Consider the following 27,088-nt stretch of genomic DNA (forward strand, 5'->3'; position numbering starts at 1 on the left):
ATTTCCCAGGTGGTCAGGAATGGCCACTGGGCAGAGGAAGTCCTATATCACCATCATTTGTCGCCATGACAACCATTATGACATTATCATCACCATGACAACTTATTATGACATCATCAACATGGCAACCTGTTATGACATCATTGTAGCTATGTTAACCCATTTTAACTTATTATGACATCATCTTCGCCATGTCAACCTATTATGACATCATTGTCGCCATGGCAACCATTATGACATCATCCTCGCTATGGCAACCATTATTGCATCATTGTCGCCATGGCAACCCATTAAGACATCATCGTCGCCTTGACAACCATTTTGACATAATCATCGCCATGTAAACCTATTATGGCATAATTGTCGACATGACAAACCATTATGACATCATTGTCACCATGGCATCCATTATAATTTCGGCGCCATGTCAACCTATTATAGCATCATCGCCATGGCAACCATTATATCATCATTGTCACCATGGCAACCATTATGACATCATCAACATGGCAACCTATTATGACATCATTGTAGCCATGTCAACCCATTATGACATCATTGTCGCCATGGCAACCCATTAGCACATCATCGTCACCATGACAACCATTATGACATCTTCATCGCCGTGGCAACCATTATGACATGATCATCGCCCATCATCACCATGTAAACCATTATGACATAAATGTCACCATGGCAACTATTACGACATCATCTACGGCATGTAGAGCTATTATGGCATCATTGTCGCCATGGCAAACCATTATGACTTAGTCGTTCTCATGGCAACAATTTTGACATAATTGTCACCATGTCAACTATTATGACAACATTGTTGCCATGTCAACCCATTATGACATCATCTTCGCCATGGCAACCATTATGACATCATCATTACCCATCATCGTCATGTAAACCATTATGATATAATCATCGCTATGGCAACTATTGACATCATCTTTGCCATGTAAAGCTATTATGGCATCATTGTCGCCATGGCAATCATTATGACATCATCGTCACCATGAAAACTTATTATGACATCGTCGCCATGGCAACCATTAGGACATCATCATCAACATTGCAACCTATTATGACACAACTGTAGCCATGTCAACCCATTATGACATCATCATTGCCATGGCAACCATTATGACATCATCATCATCACCATGTAAACCTATTATGGCATCATTGTCGCCATGACAAACCATTATGACATCATTGTCACCATGGCAACCATTATGATATCATCTTCGCCATGGCAACCATTATATCATCTTCGCCATGGCAACCATTATGACATATCATCACCATAGCAACCTATTATGACATCACTGTTGCCATGGCAACCATTATGGCATCATCTTCGCCATGTCAACCTATTATGCCATTGTCGCCATGGCAACATATTATGACATCTTCATTGCCATGGCAACCATTATATCATAATTATCACCATGGCAACAATTATGACATCATCATCAACATGGCAACCTATTATGACATCATTGTAGCCATGTCAACCCATTATGACATCATCTTCACCATGTCAACATATGGCAAAATTGTCACCATGGCAACCCATTAAGACATCTTCGTCGCCATGGCAACCATTATGACATCGTCACCATGGCAACCATTATGACATCATCATCACCCATCATTGCCATGTAAACCATTATGACATAATCGTCACCATGGCAACCATTATGACATCATCATTGCCATGGCAACCATTATATCATCTTTGCCATGGCAACCACTATGACAATCATATTATAATAATAACTGTTGCAATGGCAACCATTATGGCATCACCTACGCCAACCTATTATGACATCATTGTTGCCATGGCAACATATTATGACATCATCTCCATGGCAACCATTATATCATCGTCACCATGGCAACCTATTATGACATCATCTTCACCATGTCAACCTATTATGGCATCATTGTCGCCATAGCAACCCATTAAGACATCATCGTCGCCATGGCAACCATTATGACATCATCACCCATCATTGCCATGTAAACCATTATTACATAATCGTCACCATGGCAACCATTATGACATTGTCATCACCATGGCAACCATTATGACATAATTGTCAACATGGCAACTACTATGACATCATTGTCGCCATGGCAACCTAGTATGACATCATCACCATGGCAACCATTATGACATCATCATCGCCCATAATTGCTTTCCAAAAATGTAGTTTATTTTTTCAAAGAGCTGCAATTAATGAATCAACAAAAACATTGGGAATCCTCCATTCCCACCCATTATGATGACCACAACGCCAATTCCCAGGTGGTCAGGAATGGCCACTGGGCAGAGGAAGTCCTATATCTCCATCATTCTCAAGATCGGTGGTGGTCCCAGAGGATAGACCCCTCGTTATTTTAAAGTGATGGCATAAACTAATGATATGACATCACTTAGTAAGACAGAAATACCTCCTTAAAGGGTTCTCTCCCATCTTCATAAATTGGTACTATTGGATAGCGCTTATAAAGACAAACAATATTGCAATTTACTGCCTATTACAATTTTCAACCATTCTTCAGATAACAGTTTTCTTTTCATTACAGCTTGTTGCCTTGGAAACCGACTACTGCTAGACAGCAGAACTTATGCAGCGCTTCCTCTTTTCCATTGAGCTTGTAAGCGCTGTTTTGAAGCTGGTTAGAATCAATGGAGAGCGCTGTTTCCTCCTAATGCAGGCCAGCTTCAGCGCAGTGCTTACAAGGTAGACAGCAGCGGTGGTCGGTCTCCTACACAACGAGCTGTAAACAAAAGAAAAGAGTGAATATCTCAAGAACGACTGTAAATTTTAATAAGCAGTAAATTTAAAAATTGTTTGTTTTTACAATTGTTTGTTTTTACAAGCTCTATCTAACAATATCTATTTATGAAGATGGGATATAACCCTTTTAAAGACAGACTTACCCTTTCATATAGAGATCAGTAGTTTTAGTTGGAAGCCCTATGAAAAAATGTAATATATGACTAACTAATACTAAACTACAGGCCCTTGCGTGATTTTACCCAGACGACCCCCTTCCCTGTGCTCACCTGACAGGCCTGCGCCAGGCTGGTGCCTATACGGAAGCGAGCTGACATCCCCGGGGGCAGGATGTGACTGAGGTTTGCGCCCACAGACGGGTTTATCACTCGCAGACATCTCACCACGGCTTCCACTATGAGTTCGGTGTTGAAGTGACGCACGCTCTGCACTTCTTCTGGAATTTCTCTGCAGGGAAAAAAGGTAAATATAAAATATCCGGACCACCGATCCATGCTGCAAACTGAAGCCTGGCTCCATTCAAGGGAGATACATTTCTCTGGCCACAGCATCGCTGTGCAAGGAACAAATACAAATTAAATTATAAGTGGACAGTGACCTTCCTCTATGAGACAGCAGAGCGTCCATCTGGCCTCACCCCCCAGAGACACTGACCCCCGAGCTGCAACTCCTGCAGGCACCAGCCTCTAGGCCCACCCCTAGATGCCAGCATCTTTAGGTCAGAAACTACAGCTGCTATATAAGAGGGATGTCCATTATTTTAATTGCGATCACCTGTCCTAAGAGTATGTATCTGTATCAGATTTCTGGGAGTCCGAAACCCGGCACCCCATCCGGGCTGTGGAGTCAGTAAGCCAAACCTCCAACTCTGAGCTGCCCCATCACTGCCATCAGCTGTACTCCACATGGGTATGTTCTGATATCAGTGGCCGGCAATTACACAGGGGAAAGTCTAAGCTTGGAAGCCACTTACATGCACTTGCTTTTACAGAAATGAAGACAAATCCCCTAATAAAAGGGATTCACTAAGTTTCATAACTTTCCGAGAGGAACCAAACTATTAAAAGTAAAATAATGAAGTGCAGCAGGGAGACAGTGACCATATAACACCAGATGTGAGGGTGTCCCCTGCTGTCCTCCGAGCCGGAGGTAGTGATCGACCCATTACAGGGGCTGCCGGGGACTAACATACTGATGACCGGTCTGCAGGGTGGGAGGGGTCCTCAGTATCAGACCTGGGGAGGGGGCGGACGTCTTCAGAGAAGGGTTTCACTTCATTAGAAGGGTGGATGTCAGTGCGCAGAGGTCACAAGATGGACAGAATTCTATATTATAAGGGCGTGAGTATATAGCAAGGTCACATGACAATGCCCAATTAAAGACGAAGGTCACGTGATGGCATATCATGGTGTGAGTATATAGAAAGGTCACATGACAATGCCCAATTAAAGGCCGACAGGCGCTGTTGACGAGGAGAGGAGGTAGGGGCCAGAAGCGCTGTTGACGAGGTGAGGAGGTAGGGGCCACAGGCGCTGTTGAGGAGGTGAGGAGGTAGGGGCCACAGGCACTGTTGAGGCGGTAGGGGCCACAGGCGCTGGTGAGGAGGTGAAGAGGTAGGGGCCACAGGCGCTGTTGACGAAGAGAGGAGGTAGGGGCCAGAGGCGCTGTTGACGAGGTGAGGAGGTAGGGGCCACAGGGGCTGTTGATGAGGTGAGGAGGTAGGGGCCACAGGGGCTGTTGACGAGGTAGGGGCCACAGGCGCTGTTGACGAGGTGAGGAGGTAGGGGCCACAGGCGCTGTTGACGAGGTGAGGAGGTAGGGGCCACAGGCACTGTTGATGAGGTGAGGAGGTAGGGGCCACAGGCACTGTTGACAAGGTGAGGAGGTAGGGGCCACAGGCACTGTTGATGAGGTGAGGCGGTAGGGGCCACAGGCACTGTTGATGAGGTGAGGAGGTAGGGGCCACAGGCGCTGTTGACAAGGAGAGGAGTCACGTGATGGCATATAAGGGTATGAGTATATAGAAAGGTAACATGTCAATGCCCAATTAAAGGCGAGGGTCACGTGATGGCACATAAGGGTGTGAGTACATATGGAAGTCACATGACGGACAGTGACAGAACCATGTGAGTATACATGTGTCACAGGACTGCAGGGTCACCTGATCACATGGTGCAGCCAGGAGAGTCACATGACCTGAGACTAGGTGCAGCTGCACCAAATCACATGACCCCCTCCCTGGTGGCTACTTACGTGCCGCACGTCCTGAGAGTGTGAATGAGGATCCGGTCCACCTCCTCCATGGCACAGCGGGCAGGGTCTCTGCACAGGATAACGGCGTGCCCCTGCTCCTACGTCTATATGCATTGACCTGTGTGTGAGCAGAGTCCTTACAGCGCCATGTCTGTGAGCAGCACTGGAGGAGGACGTGACTGCCTGCAGCTGACAGACCGCTAATTGCCCCCTCAATAGATTCTCACTTACTACAGCACACAGGAAACAGCTCACCTCCGGACTACACCCCCCACAATGCAATGCGCTGATCAGCCGCTACTTTCCCCATTTCGAGACGAGAGCCGACCCCGTGACCGGAAGTTACTTTTCCTATGATTCTTGTCGCTGCGTATTATGGGATGTGTAGTCGATAACGTCATGCTGTGCTTGTTACTACAGTGTTACAGATGTGAAAAAAACCTAAATGTTTCTCATGTTCTCCGCTAATTCTTCAGGGGTGTGTACAAAATGACTCCCTGTTCTCATAACCAGTGAAGGTAATACAAGTAACCAATCAGAGCTCACGAGGCTGAAGTTGGTTTCTTATTCGTCTGTTTTTTATTCGGCAATTTTTTATTTTCTGTTTTTTATAGGTTTAACAAAAAATAATCACAATAATAACATACAATGCAGCGAGGTGCCCTGATGTGAATACACTTAAAAACAGCTACAAAAACAATAAAACTGGCACAAAAATGGGCATCAAAGTGGGCACCAAAGAGCGTTGACGTTGAAGAAAGGGTTAAATGCCTTTGGGCCACTGATCTCACACTGCAGACATATAGAACAGGGAGCCCCACATCAAAAACAAGTCTCTCCAGCCTGAACCAAATGGGTTCTGGGCATCAGAACTGGCATCAAAGTGGGGAGACAGTCAATTTTGGACAGTAACTGATGTTTTTAAGGGGTTAAATGACTTTGGGCCACTGATCTCACACTTAAAATATGCAGAGAGTGATGCCCTGCATCAAACTCGGGTCTCTTCAGCCTGGCCCAAATGAGTTCCGGGCACCAGAATTGGCATCAAAGTGGGCAAATAGCCCATTTTCACAGATTTTAATAAGTAACTGATGTTTTTAAGGGGTTAAATGACCTTGGGCCTCTGATCTCACACTTAAAATAAACAGATAGTGATGCCCTGTATCAATCCCAGGTCCCTCCAGCCTGGCCCAAATGGGTTCTGGGCACCAGAATTGGCATAAAAGTGGTCAAACAGCCCATTTTCACAGATTTAAAAAAGTAACTGATGTTTTTAATGGGTTAAATGACCTTGGGCCACTGATCCCACACTAAGAATACATATATAGTGATGGCCTGTGTCACGAATCACAGGGAGGATATTTTTATCATCCCCACCGCTGACACCAACCGAGGTTGTTTGGTTGCCCCGATTCTTTTCTGAAGGGGATTTAGCTATATCCCACTTCCCAGTTCCGGTTTGGAACTTGCAGCTCTCTGGCACCCCCCTTACCCTCAGGTCAGTCAGGGTACTGCACCTAGGATAATTATTCGCCAAAAACACTACCTTATTATGTACTGGCTAATAGGCACACTGCAGCGAGGGCGATATAACTACTCCCGCACCCGGAAGAAGCTATTTGCGAAATGCGCGTTGGGGTGAGGTGGGACACTGTGCTGCAGGTAGATATTATTATAAGTTCTGGGTTTATGTGCACTTGGATTTCCTATATTATAGGCATGCTTAGGCAGCTAGTGGTGTACCAGACAGTATAGAGTTATGAGGTTACTACTCTGCATTTGACACTATTGAGTGATGTATACTACTCAGCTTCCCATCTTTTGTTAGGGTGCTTGGGCATTTATGCATTTTTATAATTTTTTCAATAAAAGCTTTAATTCACTTTACTCTGGATCTCTTCGTTTCGGCTGCTTTTGAGTTCAGACCGTTTTTGTGTATTATGTATTTGGAAGTGCCAGCCTTATTATATGGACGTTGGTGACTATATATTTGGTATGTACGACAATAGGGCTACCCGCCAGTGCGTTTTCTAAGCACGGCACCTAGCAGGGACGGAGAAATGGATTGCTGCTTAAGTGGGTCATATATCTACCTAGTGTTTATACTTAAAGGAACCCCCATGATGTGGGGAGCATCATGATCATTGTGTCATTTTTCTACGAGGTTCATGCAGCGAGATATACAGTATGTGTAAAAATGGCTTTTCATAATAGTAAGAAAGGGGAGTATTCAGCCTCTGAGTGAGGTCACCACAGGGGGAGCTCCTTGGTTTTGGGCACAGGGATAAGTGAGTGAGACCTCCTTCTTCACTAGTCTTTTGTCCAGGGTCTAGCTGCGAGACACATCTGTCATGCACTGGGATATATGCCCTTCCCCCGAGCTGCATGGTCAGCCATGATATGAAAGAACCGTAAGTCTATTTTCTTCCCTTAATCCCTTTTTATTGGTAATTGTTCTGTACATACGATACTTGTCTTCTTCTATAATATCTTTTTACCCTTTTGTAAACACTGCCTACCTTTTTGGAGTAAAATATATAAAATTACTAGCTTAGTTTCTCCTTGCTCTATAACGTACTGTCACGTCGTCTGAAGTGAATTACGCTACTAAATTGGGTTGGCTCCGGACCCGTTATTAAGAAATCGGAGCTGGTGGCAGGGGATTTTTCCTGCGTTTTTGGGGAAACTGGCAGCAACGAGTGGCGTTGATAATTATTGTTCCCACCTGAGTGGGAGTAGTTATATCACCCTCACTGCAGTGTGCCCATTAGCCAGTATATAATAAGGTAGTGTTTTTGGCGACTAATTATCCTAGGTGCAGTACCCTGACTGACCTGAGGGTAGGGGGTGCCAGAGAGCTGCAAGTTTCAAACCGGAACTGGGAAGTGGGATATAGCTAAATCCCCTTCAGAAAAGAATCGGGGCAAGCAAACAACCTCGGTTGGTGTCAGCGGTGGGGATGATAAAAATATCCTCCCTGTGATTCGTGACACAGGCCATCACTATATATGTATTCTTAGTGTGAGATCAGTGGCCTAAAGTCATTTAACCCCTTAAAAACATCAGTTACTTATTCAAATATGTGAAAATGAGCTGTTTGCCCACTTTGATGCCAGTTCTGATGCCCAGAACCCATTTGGGCCAGGCTGAAGGGACCTGGGTTTGATGCAGGGCATCACTATCTGTGTATTCTTAGGCTGCAGTCACACTAGCAGTATTTGGTCAGTATTTTACATCAGTATTTGTAAGCCAAAACCAGGAGTGGAACAAACAGAGGAAAAGTATAATAGAAACATATTCACCACTTCTGCATTTATCACCCACTCCTGGTTTTGGCTTCCAAATACTGATGTAAAATACTGACCAAATACTGCTAGCGTGACGACAGCCTTAAGGTATGTGCACACGCTGCGGATTTTGCAGCGGATCCGCAGCGTTTCCGCAGCTGCGGGTCCGCAGCGGTTTCCCATGCGTTTACAGTACAATGTAAACCTATGGGAAACGAAATCCGCAGTGCACATGCTGCGGAAAAAAACGCGCGGAAACGCAGCGGTTTATATTCCGCAGCATGTCAATTCTTTGTGCGGATTCCGCTGCGGGTTTACACCTGCTCCAATAGAAAACTGCAGGTGTAAACCCGCAGTGAAATCCGCGATAAATCCGCAGGAAAAACCTCAGCGGTTTTGCCCTGCGGATTTATCAAATCCGCTGCGGAAAATTCCGTAATGGAATCCGCAGCGTGGGCACATGGCCTTAGTGTGAGATCAGTGGCCCAAAGTCATTTAACCTCTTAAAACATCAGTTACTTATTCAAATCTGTGAAAATGGGCTATTGCCCATGTTGATGCCAGTTCTGGTGCCCAGAACCCACTTGGGTCAGGCTGGAGGGACATGGGATTGATGCAGGGCATCACTTTCTGTGTATTGTTAGTGTGAGATCAGTGGCCCAAAGTCATTTAACCCCTTAAAAACATCAGTTACTTATTTAAATCTGTGAAAATGGGCTATTGCCCATATTGATGGCAGTTCTGGTGCCCAGAACCCATTTGGGCTAGGCTGGAGGGACCTGGGATTGATGCAGGGCATCACTTTCTGTGTATTGTTAGTGTGAGATCAGTGGCCCAAAGTCATTTAACCCCTTAAAAACATCACTTATTGAAATCTGTGAAAATCGGCTGGTTGCCCACTTTGATGCCAGTTCTGATGCCCAGAACCCATTTGGGCCAGGCAGGAGATACCTGGTTTTGATGTGGGGCGCCCTGTTCTATATGTCTGCAGTGTGAGATCAGTGGCCCAAAGGCATTTAACCCTTTCTTCAACGCTCTTTGGTGCCCACTTTGATGCCCATTTTTGTGCCAGTTTTACTGTTTTAGTAGCTGTTTTTAAGAGTATTCACATCAGGGCACTTCGCTGCATTGTGTGTTATTATTGTGATGATTATTTTTTGTTGTTAAACCTATAAAAAACAGAAAATAAAAAATTGCCAAATAAGAAACTGACAAATAAGAAACCAACTTCAGCTCCGAATAAGAAACTGAAGGAATAAGAAACCAACTTCAGCCTCGTTCAGAGCTCTTCTTTTATGTTCAAAGCTGGTTATGGAAAACTAGACGTATTCTAGAATATGTATGTACGTCTCGCTTAGCACAGCCACGTAGTATATAGCACAGCCACGTAGTATATAACACAAACACGTAGTATATAACACAGCCACGTAGTATATAACACAGTCACGTAGTATATAACACAGACAGCCACGTAGTATATAGCACAGCCACGTAGTATATAGCACAGCCACGTAGTATATAGCATCCACATAGTATATAGCAGCCACATAGTATATAGCAGCCACATAGTATATAGCACAGCCCACGTAACAGACAGCCACATAGTATATAGCACAGCCCTGTAATATATAGCAGCCACGTAATATATAGCACAGCCCACATAATATATAGCACAGCCCACGCAGTATATAACACAGGCCACGTAGTAGATAACACAGGCCACGCAGTATATAACACTGCCCACCTAGTATATAGCAGCCAGGCAGTATATAACACAGCCCACGTAATATATAGCACAGCCCACGTAGTATATAACACAGCCCACGTAGTATATAACACAGGCCACGCAGTATATAACACAGCCCACGCAGTATATAAGAGCCCACGTAGTATATAACACAGCCCACGTAGTATATAACAGGCCACGCAGTATATAACACACGCCACGTAGTATATAACACAGCCCACACAGTATATAACAGCCCATGTAGTATATAGCAGTGTGGGCACCATATCCCTGTTAAAAAAAAAATTTAAATAAAAAATAGTTATATACTCGCCCTCCGGCGTCCACCGAAGCTGTCCTGATGCGCGTGATGCTGCCGCCAGCGTCCGTTCCCAGTGATGCATTGCGAAATTACCCACATGACTTAGCGGTCTCGCATTATATCTTTTTACTATTGATGCTGCATAGGCAGCATCAATAGTAAAAAGTTGGTCCAGGATGGGGCGACACACTGGCACTGATGGGAGGGGGGAGTAGGGAGTGGGCAGTGACTGGAGGAGAGTAGGGAGGAGCCAATTCACGGCCGGACTAGGCCTGTCACTGATTGCCGCCTCCGATCAGCGACGCGGGATTTCCGTTACGGAAGTTAGTTACAGACAGACAGTCAAACAGACGGAAGTACCCCTTAGACAATTATATAAATAGATGTGTGTGTATGTATATATATATATATATATATATATATATATATATATATATATACAGTATATAGACTGTATATATGTTTTCACGAATATTTGAGCCCGTGGATCTATTTTATGTACATTTTGCAAGGTTGCGAGAAAAAAACGAAGTATGGATGCCATACGGATTACATACGGAGGATGACATGCGTAAATTACGCAGCCACACCCTGCCTACGGATGACATACGGATCACTGTTTTGGGATCATTTCTGCGTATTATGCCTGTAAAAAATGGACCGAATTTCCCTACGCTGAGTGTGACTCTGGCCTAAGGCTTCTGGAACTTACTAGGCCTCACATGACGTCATGGCAACGAGGAGCCAAGTATGCCGAGCGCAGAAGTGAAGCGCAGCTGCTGCGTAAGCCTGGACCAGGACCGCTCGCCTCCATAGACGACCATTTGTCATATTTTAAAATGGCGTATTTACATTTGTGTCAGCCCTCACACGAAAGTTCTTATTTACTATTGTCATTGTGACACAATTCTTGCACTAGACGCGCTTTTTTTTCTCTTTTTAGACAAATTTAATATAGATTTGGGCCAAAATATACAGTATGCGCCATACTGAACACTTTTCAATAGCGTCTGGAAAAGGAGGCGTTGTTTTGGCGAACCTCGAAATGCCCCCAATTTGTTTTATTGGTGTACACCAGTTTGAAAGGCAAAAAAAGTGGTGGAAAAGGTGTAATTGATGCAAACCATACATAAATGTAGGTCCCTCTTGAGTTTCGGGGGACATTTTTGAGTGGAGTAAGGGGTGTTCCCCATTATCAGACATTTTTTTACAAGTAGTGTTTCAAAGCATTTTTTCTGTGCACGTTTAACAATGCCAGCAAAATGTATGAAATTTCTAACATCTCATTCAGTGTATTATTTATTTTTAGTTTTTTTTTTACCCATGGTGCGTTTTTACTCCAGTCTTTCTCCATTGAGATCAAAATAGCATTAATAAAAAAAAACTCATGTAATTTCTGATGCGGATTTCTGCATTAAAGACATATTATGTCCAGACTCTGCCCATAAATACTAACCACACGGCTATTCTGAAAGTTATGTTCGATCTGTTTTTTTATTAAAGGACACCTTTTTACAGATAATACAAATATGACATTGCAATTAAAACTTCTTGCGTTAATATAAACAAAATGGCCAATCAGGACCATCATAAAAGAAGCAGATGCCTTACAAAATAGGCAATGGGAACGTTTCTTGCAGTGACAATATCAATTCTAAGAACATTCACCTGATACAGTATGCTTCTATAAAGACCTATGCTAAAAGTTAGGGAGGTTACACTTGGTCAAGTTTGGTTTTTTTTGCATGCGAGAATAAATGAACCGTTTTTGATTACTGTGCTGGATCAGATTTTCTTCTGTTTTTGGTGCATATGTCAGATTTCACCATCAGAATGCTGCTGTTTTTCTCATATGCAAAATAAAAAAGTACAGCATTCACTTAAATTGGCGATTTTAATTGAATCAAAATCAGACATGTAAAAAAAATCGACATGTGAATATACAATCTCCGATCATTTCAGTTTATTCCTTTTCATGCCACGGTCAATTTATAAATGTTGGAAAGTTTCCCTTCCAATGTCCATTGCCCACTCCACCCAAAACATAGCAGTGGCATTGTCATGGTTTACTAAAGATCCCTGTGTTTACCATGCTTAAAATCTAGAAATCCTATCCTGTGGTTGGGCTTTATATGAGATCTGTAATTTTATTATACACTGCAATATTACAGTATTGTACAAGCGATCACAGGTTCAAGTCCCCTAAAGGGACTAATACATAAAAAAAAATACAATAAAAGTTTATTATCAACCCCTTTTTCCATAAAGTAAGTAAAGCCTAGTAAATAAAAAAAAATGAATGTACTTGGCATCTCTGTTGGTGTAACTGTCCAAATGTATTAGGTATCAAAATATTTATCTGCCGAAACAAAAAATAAAAATCGAAATGGCAGAATCGCTGTTTTTTGGTCACTTCACCTCCCCCCAAAAATGGAATAAAACAAAAAGTTGTATGGACACCCAAATGGTAATTATATAAAAACGACAGCTCATATGTAAAAAAACAATAATTTATCAACCAAAATATATATAGATTTTTTTTTACAATTCTTGGAAAGCAATGGGGAAAAATTGAAAGCAAAGAGGAGCCCACTGGGATTGTGTCGCCCGTGAGCCTGCATACAGGAGCAGGCCCAGCTCTGGTATATACATAAGGTATGGTATATGAAATGTCTCCATTCTTAAATGTAGGGTAATGTTCCGCTATCTCTTGATGACTTCTATGAAACGGGTGCTGTCTCCTTTGGTCTCACCCTACGGATAATCCCATAGCCACCTTGTACTGTATCTCTGACTCTTTCTATAAATCTGCAAATCTCTATATAAATATAATGAGGCTTTGCATCCTCTACACATTCCCTATGTCGCTGCCACTCAAGGTCCCTCCCCCCACCTGTTTTAAAGGCTCAGCATTCAATCTGTGGTAATCCCCGGACAGAGGGAGGGAAGAGAGAGAAGACTCTGGGCACCCAGCTGGAGCTGGGCATTGCTGGGCAGCGAAGAACAAAAAAAAATGGAGAGGAGACTGCCCCCATTATTACCACCAGGTAACTTACTCAAACCCCATCTTGGGTGCGCCATAACATTTACCTACATCACTCCAGTAAAGTGCATGACACTATGCATTCACCAGTCCATGACGTACGCTCATACCGTCCATCTGATAATCTCTGTCTTTTTCCTCGGCAGCCTGATGAAGAGGACGGATATACAGAATGCCGGGAGAGCGATAGGATACGGTGCGGGGCTGCCGGCCTATTTGTAAGGAGAGATTGCCCAATGCACCGATAAGAAACTGATGATCGTCGACAGGTCTTTCCTGTGAAGATGTCAGAACCTGAGAAAAATGGGACGGGTAAGACAAGCTGCCAAAATATCACATTTATGGAGAAGATATATATTTCCAGTTCCAAGAAACGACTGAAGATTTGTCATAAAGTACGGTAATCGTTACTCACCGGTAAAAAGTAGTTAGCTCAGCCGTAACTGATTGATAGGCGAGCGAACAGCAAGCTTAAGGGCCAACCATTGCAACAAGCAAGCTGACAAAATACGTAGTGTAATATTGCTGCAAAACAATGATATCACATGATTTTATGAAGATCCGTATAAAAAAAAGTTTTAGTAATTTTTTCTTAATTCAATTTTTTTCAATTGGTTTTAGCAATTTTTTTTTGCATTCTCCTGGCATTAAACTGCTGGAGACGACGCAAAATTTAGCAACCTTTTAGCATTTTTTTTATTTTTAAGGGACTTTTGTTTGTTTTCACACCAAAAATGTTTTTGTTGTTGTTGTTCAACAAAATTGCATATGCAAGTTAATGAATTTTGTGTAAAATGTCATATTTTCTTTTTTCTTGTCTGTAAGATTTTTTCCAACTTTTTAGAGCAGAAAGCGGCATGATCCTTTCAAAATATTTTACAGTAGTCTTCAACTGTGCAAAAAAATAAAAATTACTTAGATTTTGTACTTCTTTAGAGTACCAGTGTGCAATAGTGCAAAAGTTTTGTGACTTTTTTTGAAAAGACTTAATTGAATTAGGGTAAAACATCTGAATAAGGAAAACCACAGCCGCATTAAAACAAAACAGATGAAGCCAAGTAAATATAATTAAAAAAAATATATATATTATATAATGAATAAAGTCCAAATAAAAAAAAACACTATTAGAGCCATTTATACCCTAGAAAAATAAAGGTGCAAAGGCAATGATGAAGGCCTTGGCACTTTTATGCAAGTCCCAACCTGCTTTTCTAAATGTTGGCCGATTGCAGGATGGAAAGGACATGGCCAAGTGCGCCCAACAAATTCATCATAATTTATGCTATATGGATGTAATAGAGCGTGTCATACAGTTGGGTGCCATTTATTCACCCGGGAGGGGAGCTGCTACAAAGACTTCAAAGGTGAACATGTAGTGCTTAGTTTCTTTGGCCCTTGAAACCCTACCACCACCACCACCACAATCAGGTTATTTATGGGGCTCCATCATATGGATAATGGTTAATCAAATACCTTTAAGTAGACTATGACTAAACTAGTCCATCATTCATCATCCTGTAAGTTTGGGATGAGGAAAGCATTTGCTACATTCTATATATGTCTATGCATGATCAGACCTGTGGTGCAGCATGGATTGCTAGCATGCGGGTTCATAGCAAGTATTTTGCACCCCTTTAACCCGTGGACTGTAGCTCTTGTGAGGCAGTGACCGGTGTTATATGCGAGGGTCACTATGTGTCCCCCAGGATGTGCAAAGAAGCATTTGAAGGCTGTGGGAGTGCATTGCAGTCACAGGCATAGCTGTGATTGAAATGCAAAATAAAAGTGAGTATTGGTCTTGGGCAAGCTATGTGTCCAGGTGGGCTTTTATTTTTTAAACAGACTACAGGATGGCAGCGGGGTAGTCCGTTTCCTCCCCTGTCCCAGGTTTTCCTCAGCGTACATGGCGGTACCGTAGCCCATGGCAACCAGTCACGGACTATCTTTGTTTTCTCAGCTGCGATTCAGAGGATCTGATTTACTTTCTGTTTGCAATTACACTGTACATTAAAAGAGACTTTATTTGGAACTTTTGCTGGGTCAAATACTGATGTAATTTTAGTTTGACCCTATATATATATTTTTTTTCTTAATTTTAAAATTTCAAGATTTTAAAATTAAGAGGTAATACATTGTCACAATCTTTTTTTAATATATAGTTCAAAGTAACATTCAGTACCAACAGAAATTAGATTTCAGACCAAGTGCTAGGCTTGGTGCGTGATGGGAATAACAGTGTAAATAGCAAACTAAATAAGTCTACTCTATAAATAAAAGCATCTAAATAATGGTGAATGATATCACTGATGACTTCTTTCCTAACTAGAAATCTCTGAGATGCTCCAAGATGTACCAAGCAGTATTAATAAAAGGAGTTACAGTGCTTTTTTCTTCTTCTTCTTGAGAGCAGAACTTTGCGATAAATTGTTTCCACACAAGAAAGTTTTCTGCTTACGACGGAATTACTGGCTGCATCTCACTTTTCAACCTCCATATAGTGTTTCATTTGGGCTAACAATTTAGGGATTAGGGCAGACCTGGGCAAGATGCGGCCTGCGCCTGATGATTTTAAACGGCCCGCCAGCTAGCTGTCACTTCTGACAGCCGCTCCCGGCACTGCTCGGCCAGCCGCCAGACGCTTCTGAGGAGGACCGCTGGTGGCTGGAGTGAAGGCCCCGAGCTCATCCACACGCTGTCGGAACTGTATGCGCTTGCAGCGTATACAGTTCCTCCAGAGTCCAGGGTCAGGATGTGATTAACACAGCATCAGGAGCCATTGGCTCCCGGCTGTGTCAATCATTCTTGTGACCGGAGGCAGCATTATGCCACCAGTCACAAGAGGCAGAGCCAGGTTGATCACCTGTTTATCGTTGGCGGCGGCCATCTTCCCGAGGCCGCGCATGCGCAGATGGAGTGCTGTGCTTCACGTGGCTTCAGGAAAATGGCCGCAGGAGGCCGTGCGTGCGCAGATGGAGATCGCGGCGGCTATTTTCCTGAAGCCGAGTTTGCAGATTTAGATCTCGGCTTCAGGAAAATGGCCGCCGTGATCTCCATCTGCGCACGCGCGGCCTCCCGCGGCCATTTTCCTGAAGCCCCGTGAAGCACAGCACTCCATCTGCGCATGCGCGGCCTCGGGAAGATGGCCGCCGCCAACGATATTCAACCCGGCTCTGCTGCTCACATTGCATTCCGGGCCGCTGCGTCACCTCACCGGTGGAAGGGACCCTGCGCACGCCATACCGGACCTCTGCCGTCGCCACACCACTGCTGCAACCCCCCAATGGACACCAGGCCGTGGCTTCGCCCACCTAAGCAGGAAGGGACCCTGCTCAGGTGCACGCCACACCGCATCACCCCACCTCTGCCGACACCATGCCTCCTGTGACCCTGCTCTGCCACCGCCAGCCCTCAGGTAAGATACTGTAAATTCGGACAATAAGACGGACCCCCATCTTATAAAATAATCTTTTTTTCTGCAATTTTCACCCCAAATTTGGGGTTCGCCTTATGGTCCGGTGCGTCTTATAGTCCAAAAAATACGGTAATTATATTAGTCCGGCCCTCTAAAACCATCCCAATTTCTCATGCGGCCCCATGGCAAAATTAATTGCCCACCCCTGGATTAGGGTGAGTAGAGGGTTCTTGACAAAATTGTATTTATTTTTTTTTTGCCAGAAGTATAACGTATGGATCAATTTTTAGAGGACCCTTTGATTAGTTGTGACACCTAAGCTGTTCCAAAAATGTAAACGGGCTGATTGGGGAGCCCGAGAGTAATCAGAGCCCTGGACTCACGTTAGTTTTCCATTATGGAGAGTCTAATTTGGTCAAACTGTAAATAAGACTGAGAGAGTTTATATTCCTCTAGACATTCAGTACATGTCAACCATCTGCTCTCATTTGGGTGAAGAAGGTGGGAGATATTATTTTTGCCGGCCTGACCCCACGCCAAATGTGGAGGTGTTTGGAAACCCTAAATGAGAGACCACACTTTTTCCCCACTGCTTTCCGTGTAGAAATCGTATCTCTAAATATTATTGAGCGTTTGAGCATTGAAGGTAGGGAGCGGGATACGGGAGTGCAAAACTGAAGTTAGGGAGAAGCAAAAACAGATTCTAATGTAAAGTCAGAGTAGGTATGCCTTTTGTGGAGCCAGTCAATTACATGGCGTGTAAGACACACTAGGTTGTAATTGCTAACACTGATTAAATTGATCCATCCAACGTCCTTAGATGCCATAAGTTTATTTAGGCCAATCCTGGGGTCGTTTATCTCTCCATAAGAAATGGCTGAGGGCCCTATTGAGAATATTGACGTCAATATGTTTTAGTAAGAGGGGGAGGGTTTTTAGCGGGTACATAAGCTTGGCTATGCTTATCATTTTAATTTAGGTGGGCCCTACCCATAAAAGAAAGAGTCACGTCCTGCCATGATTTTAGTTGGTTAGTATTGTTTTTGGTGAGAAAAGGATAGTTTAGGGAATATATCGATGAAGGTATTCCACCGATTTTAATGCCTAAATAAGTTATGAATGAGTGTGCAATGGCTATTCCTCCTAGAGAGAGATTGCGGAAAGCATTTTTCCCTCTCTATGTTAGGGGAAGTATTTCACACTCATTTACATTAATATCGCCCAAATCTTTGAGGAGGTCTAAGACCTTTGATAAGTGATCCTTGGGATTAGACATAAATAATAATATGTCATCTGCAAAAAAAAGTTACCTGAATGTTTTTTCAGTTAATTTAGATACCCTTAAATGTACTAGGGTTGGATAGAGTACAGACCAAGGGTTCAATAGCTAAGTTAAAAAGTAGTGGAGATAATAGGCAACCTTGTCTCATGCTCTTTTCCAAAGGAAAAGATTTTGCTAAAAAAAACAGGGTGTACACTTGAGCTCTGAGAGGAGTATAAGTTTTGAATGTATTAAAAAAAGGGGCCTAACATTGACATTTTACAGTAGATAGTACTTTGAACAGCCATTGCCATTTTATGCTATCAAAAGCTTTTCTGCGTCAATTGTTATGATGGCTGGGGAGCATTTGCTGTTAGAGGATGAATGCATTTTATGCAGGACTAGGAGAACCTTCCTGATATTAAGAGTGGCCGAATGACATTTTATAAATCCAGCCTGAGAAGGCGAAATGTGGTAGGGAAAGATGGACGCTAACCTGTTGGCCAAAATTTTGGAGATGATTTTGCCGTCAGCGTTCATTAAAGAGAAGAGAGGAAAATTGATGACTAATCAAAGAGACGGATAATATGAATGGTAACAAAAGAGCCCAGGAAAATTTCTAAACAGATTAAAGGTGAACTTCAAGCTCAAGGAACATCAGTGTCAGATTGCACCATCCGTCATTGTCTGAACCAAAGTGGACTTCATGGGAGACGACCAAGGAGGACACCATTGTTAAAAAAAAAATCATAAAAAATGCCAGACTGGAATTTGCCAAACTACATATTGACAAGCCACAAAGCCTCTGGGAGAATGTCCTATGGACAGATGAGACAAAAATGGAACTTTTTTTGGCAAGGCACATCAGCTCTATGTTCACAGACGGAAAAATGAAGCATATCAAGAAAAGAACACTGTCCCTACTGTGAAACATGGAGGAGGCTCTGTTATGTTCTGGGGCTGCTTTGCTGCATCTGGCACAGGGTGTCTAGAATCTGTGCAGGGTACAATTAAATCTCAAGACTATCAAGGGATTCTAGAGAGAACTGTGCTGCCCAGTGTCAGAAAGCTCGGTCTTAGTCGTAGGTCATGAGTCTTGCAACAGAATAATGACCCAAAACACACAGCTAAAAACATCCTAAGAATGGCTAAGAGGAAAACATTGGACTATTCTGAAGTGGCCTTCTATGAGCCCTGACCTAAATCCTATTGAGCATCTTTGGAAAGAGCTGATACATGCCATCTGGAAAAGGCAACCTTCAAATACGAGACAACTGGAGCAGTTTGCTCTTGAGGAGCGGTCAAAATATCTGTCGAGAGGTGCAGAAGTCTCATTGACAGTTACAGGAATCGTTTGATTGCAGTGATTGCCTCAAAAGGTTGTGCAACAAAATATTAAGTTAAGAGTGCCATAATTTCAGTCCAGGCCTATTTTATGAGTTTTATTTTTTTTTTCAATTTTGTGGAAGCATGGTTGAAAAGCAATGTCTGACTTTCATTTGTTCATTTTCATATATTTTTTATTTATTATTACTTTTGTCATATTCAAGTTATTTCTGTGACCACTGTGGGTTTTTCTGTCATTAAACGAGAGGTACCAACACTTTTGACCACGTGTGTACTTGTTTAAGTTCATCTGATAATTCGCCAAATCTTATTAGGGTCTTTTTTTTGTATGAAAAGTCATAGGCCATGATCTTTCCACGTAACGCTGCCTTTGCCCTTTCCCAGAACAAAATCATTTTTTCTTTTACTTTTGTTTTTTAATGTATTATTTTTTGTTATGTAAATATTTTACTAATCTAGACTTAACCCTAGTTAGGGTTAGAAAAATTGTGTAAAAATGTACAATTTATTATTATGTTAGTGTTTGTTTGTTTGTTTTTTTGTGCTTGTTATATTTTTTTATTTTTCAAGGGACACTTCTTTTAAATTTGAGAATGCTTCTGCATTTAGGGTTCTCCTGGACTTATTTATGAAATTTTGCCCCCTTGGGGAAATCACCCCTGTGACACTCTTTCCCTCCACGCTACGCCAGTGAATCCGACGATGGCTGATACCGTAACCTAGAGAATTGTAGCAGGTAGCATTGTAGGGGTATGATAATGTTACATAGAGAAAAGGGGTAGAATTCAAGATACTTTATTAACATATATTTTATTTTGTAGGCCCTGCCCCTCCGTACTCCAGTGAGGAGGCGGAGCCTTTTATAGAAGCCGCGGAGACAGTGTTGACTTGTTGGCGCTACTCTATGGACGGAGTAGTGATGAATGGAACTGATACACTCAACTCTACAAGCAGCTCCCAAGCCCAGAAGAAGCGGCAGCAGTACAGCAAGCACAAGAACCAAGGAGGCAGCGGGGTTCACCGAAGTCCAAGGGCTCTTTTTTGTTTGTACCTTAACAACCCCATCCGTAGGGCCTCCATCAGTATTGTCGAATGGAAGTATCCTTCAGAAGGTTTTATATCTGGCTTGATTGATTTGATATTTGAAATTCTATGTAAAATGGTTAAAGTTAGCGAAAAGTAGGCCAGTAATAATATTCCCTCTTTAAAAGGATTGTCCACTGCTTCAAATGAGCTGCGGTACCCTAGGGCAGCCACTAAACAGTATATGCAGCTGTGCTGTTCCAGCTTTCTACATTGTTTGCAGAGGTGATAAAAGCTGATCAGTGGAAGTGCCGGGTGTCGGACCCCACTGCCCTGATATTGGTGACCCATGTAATAATTCCATCACTTGTCTGATACTAAGGAAATCCTGAAAATATGATCTGTTGGTGGCTATTAAGGAATGGAGTTGGGGAACACTGCTATAGATAGATAGGTCATCAATATCAAAGTAGTGGACAGCCCCCTTAAAGGGGTAGTAAAGGGCAGCTTTTCTTTTAAATTACCACCTTAATGTTATGTATTTTTGTAATATATGCTATGAATTATCTGCTGCCCTCGCTCGTTCCCATATTCCAGATAAATGCCCCATTACATCCCGTACATCATGTACTTGATTTTTCGTCAAAACTGATGTTACAAAGGCAACCTGGTGGGCTCTTTCTCATGATGCATGCACCGTAAACAGTGCTTCAGCCTGCCCGTGTACGTGACATCACTTATGATGACCTGTATATAGGTGAAAGACTCCAACATGGTCAAACCGCATGTGATGGGATAAAGTCACGTCACAAGAATAGGTAAAGTCAAGGCACGTGAATAGGCATGTCACTGGAAGAGGACACCAAGAGTCTTGTGACTTATATCGAGACCAGCAGGGAATATAAGCAGCAAGGTATATTACTAAAATTAGGATATAAAACCAATGAAAGAAAAATTAGTCCTGGACCACCGCTAGAAAAACCCATTTGTAATTAGAAATCAATCTCTTAGTTCTATCTTTTTTTGGGGGGAAAGCCAGTGACCACCAATATAGCCTCCATTACAGCTTATCAGACGTCACAATGTTATATAGTATATGCTGTAGCGCAGCGGTTCAGTGTGACAGACTGTGACCACAGGAAAAGTTCACTGCAAAACGTGTTTAATGTCCAAACTCACACAGTGTACAGTACACGGTATACTCCGGATCACAGCCAGGAAACAGGACAGTCCATAAGTGTGTCCAATTGCCGAGGGTGACTGCACCACCGTATCACACTGCGGGGTGCCAGGAGTTCGTTCTGCTTGGCCTTGTGTTCCCTCACACAGACGGAGCTTTGCAGAGCCGACTGCTCTGCACTCTAGCAAACTCCACACTGACACACCCAAACCCTTCCTGCAGTGTTTTTTTCTAATTTGGAATCTGTGGCCATGGGCCACTTGTAAGACCCAGCCTGGAGGAAATGGACCAGACCCACTACCTTCCTACAGACCGTTTAAAAAATAAAAGCCTATACCTGGTTTTCCTGAACAATGCCTTGGCCAAATAGTTTGACCAGGTCCATGCTTACTATTATTTTGCCTTTTATTTTGCCTTTCCACTCACAGGCATCCTGCTGTGACCACAAGGCACTCCAGCGGGTCTAATACGCTCCTGAGCGCATTCTGAGGGACACACAGAGATCCTCGCAAATAACACAATGCCTAGTTATGAAGCAGGTTTTTTTATCCGTTATTATCTCGTATGAAGCAGATTTGTTGTTTTGTTCTTTAAGTATCTGGGTGACAACCCCTTTAAGGGCTGGTTGACATATTGGGCTTTCTCACAGACAGATGTAGCATCTTGCAGCCCCAGCTTATCTGTTTTCCGTTTCTCTAAGGGTACCGTCACACATTGAAATTTTCATCGCTGCGACGGCACGATCCGTGACGTCGCAGCGATCGTATGAATATCGCTCCAGCGTCGTAGACTGCGGTCACACGTTGCAATCACGGCGCTGGAGCGATGCCGAAGTCCCCGGGTAACCAGGGTAAACATCGGGTAACTAAGCGCAGGGCCGCGCTTAGTAACCCGATGTTTACCCTGGTTACCAGCGTAAACGTAAAAAAACAAACCGTACATACTCACCCGTCGGTGTCCTTCAGGTCCCTTGCCGTCTGCTTTCTGCTCTGAGTGAGCCGTACAGTGAGAGCAGATCGCAGCACCGCTGTGATCTGCTCTCACTTTCCGGCCGGCACTCAGAGCAGGAAGCAGACGGCAAGGGACCTGAAGGACACCGACGGGTGAGTATGTACTGTTTGTTTTTTTACGTTTACGCTGGTAACCAGGGTAAACATCGGGTTACTAAGCGCGGCCCTGCGCTTAGTTACCCGATGTTTACCCTGGTTACAAGCGAAGACATCGCTGGATCGCTGTCACACACAACGATCCAGCGATGTCAGCGGGTGATCAAGCGACGAAAGAAAGTTCCAAACGATCTGCTACGACGTACGATTCTCAGCAGGATCCCTGATCGCTGCTGCGTGTCAGACACTGCGATATCGTAACGATATCGCTAGAACGTCACGAATCGTAACGTCGTAGCGATGGAAATTTCAATGTGTGACGGTACCCTAAGAGAGTTCAGACATAAAGGCTAGTGCAAATAACCCTTTTACCTTTTGCCTTAGGGTACCGTCACACATTGAAATTTCCATCGCTACGACGTTACGATTCGTGACTTTCTAGCGATATCGTTACGATATCGCAGTGTCTGACACGCAGCAGCGATCAGGGATCCTGCTGAGAATCGTACGTCGTAGCAGATCGTTTGGAACTTTCTTTCGTCGCTTGATCACCCGCTGACATCGCTGGATCGTTGTGTGTGACAGCGATCCAGCGATGTCTTCGCTTGTAACCAGGGTAAACATCGGGTAACTAAGCGCAGGGCCGCGCTTAGTAACCCGATGTTTACCCTGGTTACCAGCGTAAACGTAAAAAAACAAACAGTACATACTCACCCGTCGGTGTCCTTCAGGTCCCTTGCCGTCTGCTTCCTGCTCTGAGTGCCGGCCGGAAAGTGAGAGCAGATCACAGCGGTGCTGCGATCTGCTCTCACTGTACGGCTCACTCAGAGCAGAAAGCAGACGGCAAGGGACCTGAAGGACACCGACGGGTGAGTATGTACGGTTTGTTTTTTTACGTTTACGCTGGTAACCAGGGTAAACATCGGGTTACTAAGCGCGGCCCTGCGCTTAGTTACCCGATGTTTACCCTGGTTACCCGGGGACTTCGGCATCGCTCCAGCGCCGTGATTGCAACGTGTGACCGCAGTCTACGACGCTGGAGCGATATTCATACGATCGCTGCGACGTCACGGATCGTGCCGTCGCAGCGATGAAAATTTCAATGTGTGACGGTACCCTTAAAGGGGTACTTATCTGTACTTGTTAGAAGGGTCCCTTGTCAATAAGCTGATTGCAAATAGCACCCATGCTGGGACCCCAGTAATCTTCTGTAATCTGTGAGGTAACCTGTCAGTGTCCAGCTTCCCTGCAGCGCCTCCACAGGAGAAAAAAAGCATTACACAGTGCCCATTCTGGACAAGTCCTCCAAAGCAAGAGGGTTTTTTTATTCAGGGAAGAGATATATTGAAATTGAAATGTGATGTTGTGGTCAGAGGCATGACATGTAGAGCAGGGTGTCTCGGGAACCATATTTGCCACTAGTATGATACTTGGCCGCTTGCTGGCTTGATGCTCTCTCTTTTTGAAGTTATCAAACTTCCATAATTACTAAATGTATAGAAATCTGAGACCCTATTTCGCTTCAGAATCCCAACATCTGCTAGACATGTGTTCAACAGACCACCCGGAGGTCCAGATGGCCCAAGCTGTCATTTTCAATCCGTCTAGATGTTTTGCTTTGACCAGGGGAAGAAACTTTTGTGAAACGACATAGCAGTTGGGATGTGCGGCTGTCCTGGTCTTGCTACTTTTAACCATTTGAGTTGCTGTAATTTTCTCTACTTAGGGTACCGTCACACAGTGCCATTTTCATCGCTACGACGGTACGATTCGTGACGTTCTAGCGATATCGTTACGATATCGTAGTGTCTGACACGCTACTGGGATCCGGAACCCCGCTGAGAATCGTACGTCGTAGCAGATCGTTTGAAACTTTATTTCGTCGTCTAGTGTCCCTCTGTGGCGGCATGATTGCATCGTGTGACACAGGTTGTATACGATGTGCGCACAGTAACCAACGGCTTCTACATCGCAAATACGTCATGAAATTATCGCTCCAGCGCCGTGTATTGCAACGTGTGACCGCAGTCTACGACGCTGGAGCGATAATCATCCGACGCTGCAACGTCACGAATCGTGCCGTCGTAGCGATGAAAATGGCACTGTGTGACGGTACCCTTACTGATTCTTTCATGGCACTTTACAATGCGACATAGGTATAGAACCATTGCTGGTCTTTGTAAATATTTGCTTCCATTTAGCCCTATAGAACAGTCTGACTATAAGTGGTTGTTGATTGGATTCCTCCCTTGCACTAAGCACTTTACATATTTGTTGGAACCCCTCATATTTTTATACCACTAAACAGGCAGACTGGATGTATTGGTATGTATGATAATGAATTATGCCTTCCATGAATTACATTCCCATGTCATTAGGATCTTGAATTGTATGGTTGACCCAGCCTCATTTTTGTGCACATCCCTCTTTGGAGGTTTATTCCCACCGTTTTTTTGTCTTACTCTTTTCTCTTCATGTTTTAACTTTATATTAATAAATCATGATTTTAGTATCTTTGCTGGAATAACTTTGTGTCCTTAGGCGGTAAAATGACGCTGTTTTTGGATAGTGTTGGTTCTACATTTAGAGGGTCTAGCCCCCCAGTTGTGTTCTTTGGACATATTTGACTGATAATGTCAATTCATGTATACAGTACCATAATTGGAGAAGGGTAAAAGTGGATCTCTAGGTATCTCTACATAAACACTAGGTGCAAATGTCCTGGATTTGCTAAACACTTTGGTCTTGTTGTAAAGTAGCAAGTAATAAATTTGCTCCTGTTTTGAAGAGGTGAAGCCATGGAGAGGAATAAGCTGGGAGAGCAGAGGTGATGACTTTAGAGGTAGCGTGGGTGACTCTGTTTTTTTGCAGCGCACCATAAAGACTGTACTCTTATATTTTAGGTTCCCCTGTTGCTGTTTTATCCATTCATCTAGTGCCAGCCTCATTACAAATGATTTATATAGTGATATATTCACGTCAGGCTGCCCCTGGAGGGGATAATGGATGATCAGTGAGACCTCCCCAATTTTTGTACTGGTGACTTATCCTAGGAAATTGGTGGACAGCCCCTTAAAGAGTAGATCTGCAGACTGGAGGCAGCTTTTTATTACAGCCTATAGTCTGTAAATGGAACACAGCAAGTAATACATTTGAAACAGTGGCATAGTTTATAGCTTATTGGTGGGCTGGCAAAAAATGTAGTGTCGTTTTGTTTCTTTTATTATTATTATTATTATTATTATTTGGTTGTTTTTTGTTTTTTTTAGATGATCTCTATAATCATGTTACCAAGTCATATTCGTGTCTCAGTTTTTTTCACATTTTCCTTAAACTTGCTAACCCAGACCTTTTGATATCCTCATTCTCATGACCATTTTTGCAAACTGTGTGGCATTAGGTGTCTACATCCCTTTCCCTGAAGATGACTCAAATGTATCAAACCATAATCTGGTAAGAAAATGTTTAACGTACAATCGTGTATTTATAGAAAGGAAGGGGAGACGCAATTGTGGACCCCCGACTCTGGTACAGACAGCTGAGGGAGGGCTGCCAGCAGGCGCGATATGCCGCAATCCCAGCTTATCCATGTTGTGTTTTTAAGAAAGGTCAGGCACGTTCTTACCCATCGCCGCAGGCAATCGTGTATTTAGGAAGACTAGTGCAAATGAAGATTGTAGTCGTAGAATGTTTTTTTCGTATGGGATCTCCTCCTTGAACAATTCCCAAGAAGAAGATTACAAGGTAAGAACCTACAGCAGTCGATGGGGAAACCTGCCAGTAAGTGTTCAAGTTTCCTATAACGCCGCCACATGGAAAATTGAACATTACACAGTGTCCATACACATTAAAGGGAATCTGTCACCAGGTTTTTGCCACCTAAACTTAGAGATGCTTGATTTAGGTGTAGAGACCCTGATTCCAGCAATGTGCCACTTACTGAACTACTTGATGTAGTTTTGATGAAATCACTGTATTATCAGCAGGAGATTATCGCTAGAGTACTAGTAAACCTGCTGCCATGTATTTCTCCATATTCATAAGCTTTGCATAACACCTTAAACATTGCTGGCATCAGGGTCTCTGCTCCTACATCATGCTTCTCTCAGATGGGGTAACAATAACCTGCTGACAGATTCACTTTAATAGCTTATTTAATGTAGGACAGGACAGATCCTCCAGAGTGAGACCTTATTTATAACCGTTCTCTGCTCTGATTGACAGATGAGAATCCCTTGCAGGAATAATAAATGTACCTACTGTATTATTTTATTCTTGCTACTAGGACTCATCTTTGTACGATGTCTGC

General features: G+C 43.3%; 2 protein-coding genes across 5 annotated transcripts in view; one reads left to right on the forward strand and one right to left on the reverse strand.

Annotated features, from left to right (window-relative positions):
- The window catches only part of CCDC22 (CCC complex scaffolding subunit CCDC22), a 34,283-nt gene extending 28,865 nt beyond the window's left edge, over positions 1 to 5,418 (reverse strand). The window contains exons 1-2 of one of the 2 annotated variants that reach the window (XM_077283864.1): positions 5,328 to 5,418; positions 3,089 to 3,266 (exon numbers count right to left, since the gene is read on the reverse strand). In XM_077283864.1, coding sequence (XP_077139979.1) covers positions 3,089 to 3,136 — 48 coding nt within the window. In that variant the 5' untranslated portion in view covers positions 3,137 to 3,266; positions 5,328 to 5,418. Of the gene's footprint in view, positions 1 to 3,088; positions 3,267 to 5,072 lie in introns of both variants that reach the window. The other variant, XM_077283863.1, reaches the window with a different exon arrangement.
- Positions 5,419 to 13,317: 7,899 nt separating this feature from the next.
- The window catches only part of CACNA1F (calcium voltage-gated channel subunit alpha1 F), a 155,748-nt gene continuing 141,977 nt past the window's right edge, over positions 13,318 to 27,088 (forward strand). For 2 of the 3 annotated variants that reach the window (XR_013221167.1, XM_077283865.1), the window contains exons 1-4: positions 13,318 to 13,454; positions 13,597 to 13,762; positions 20,292 to 20,568; positions 26,127 to 26,232. Coding sequence is in view for 1 of the 3 variants with exons in the window: in XM_077283865.1 (XP_077139980.1) it covers positions 13,735 to 13,762; positions 20,292 to 20,568; positions 26,127 to 26,232 (411 nt within the window). In the remaining 2 variants the exon portion in view is untranslated. Of the gene's footprint in view, positions 13,455 to 13,596; positions 13,763 to 20,079; positions 20,207 to 20,291; positions 20,569 to 26,126; positions 26,233 to 27,088 lie in introns of all 3 variants that reach the window. The other variant, XR_013221168.1, reaches the window with a different exon arrangement.

Source organism: Ranitomeya variabilis, chromosome 2 (genome assembly GCF_051348905.1).
Source record: "Ranitomeya variabilis isolate aRanVar5 chromosome 2, aRanVar5.hap1, whole genome shotgun sequence".
NCBI classification, from domain to species: Eukaryota; Metazoa; Chordata; class Amphibia; order Anura; family Dendrobatidae; genus Ranitomeya; species Ranitomeya variabilis.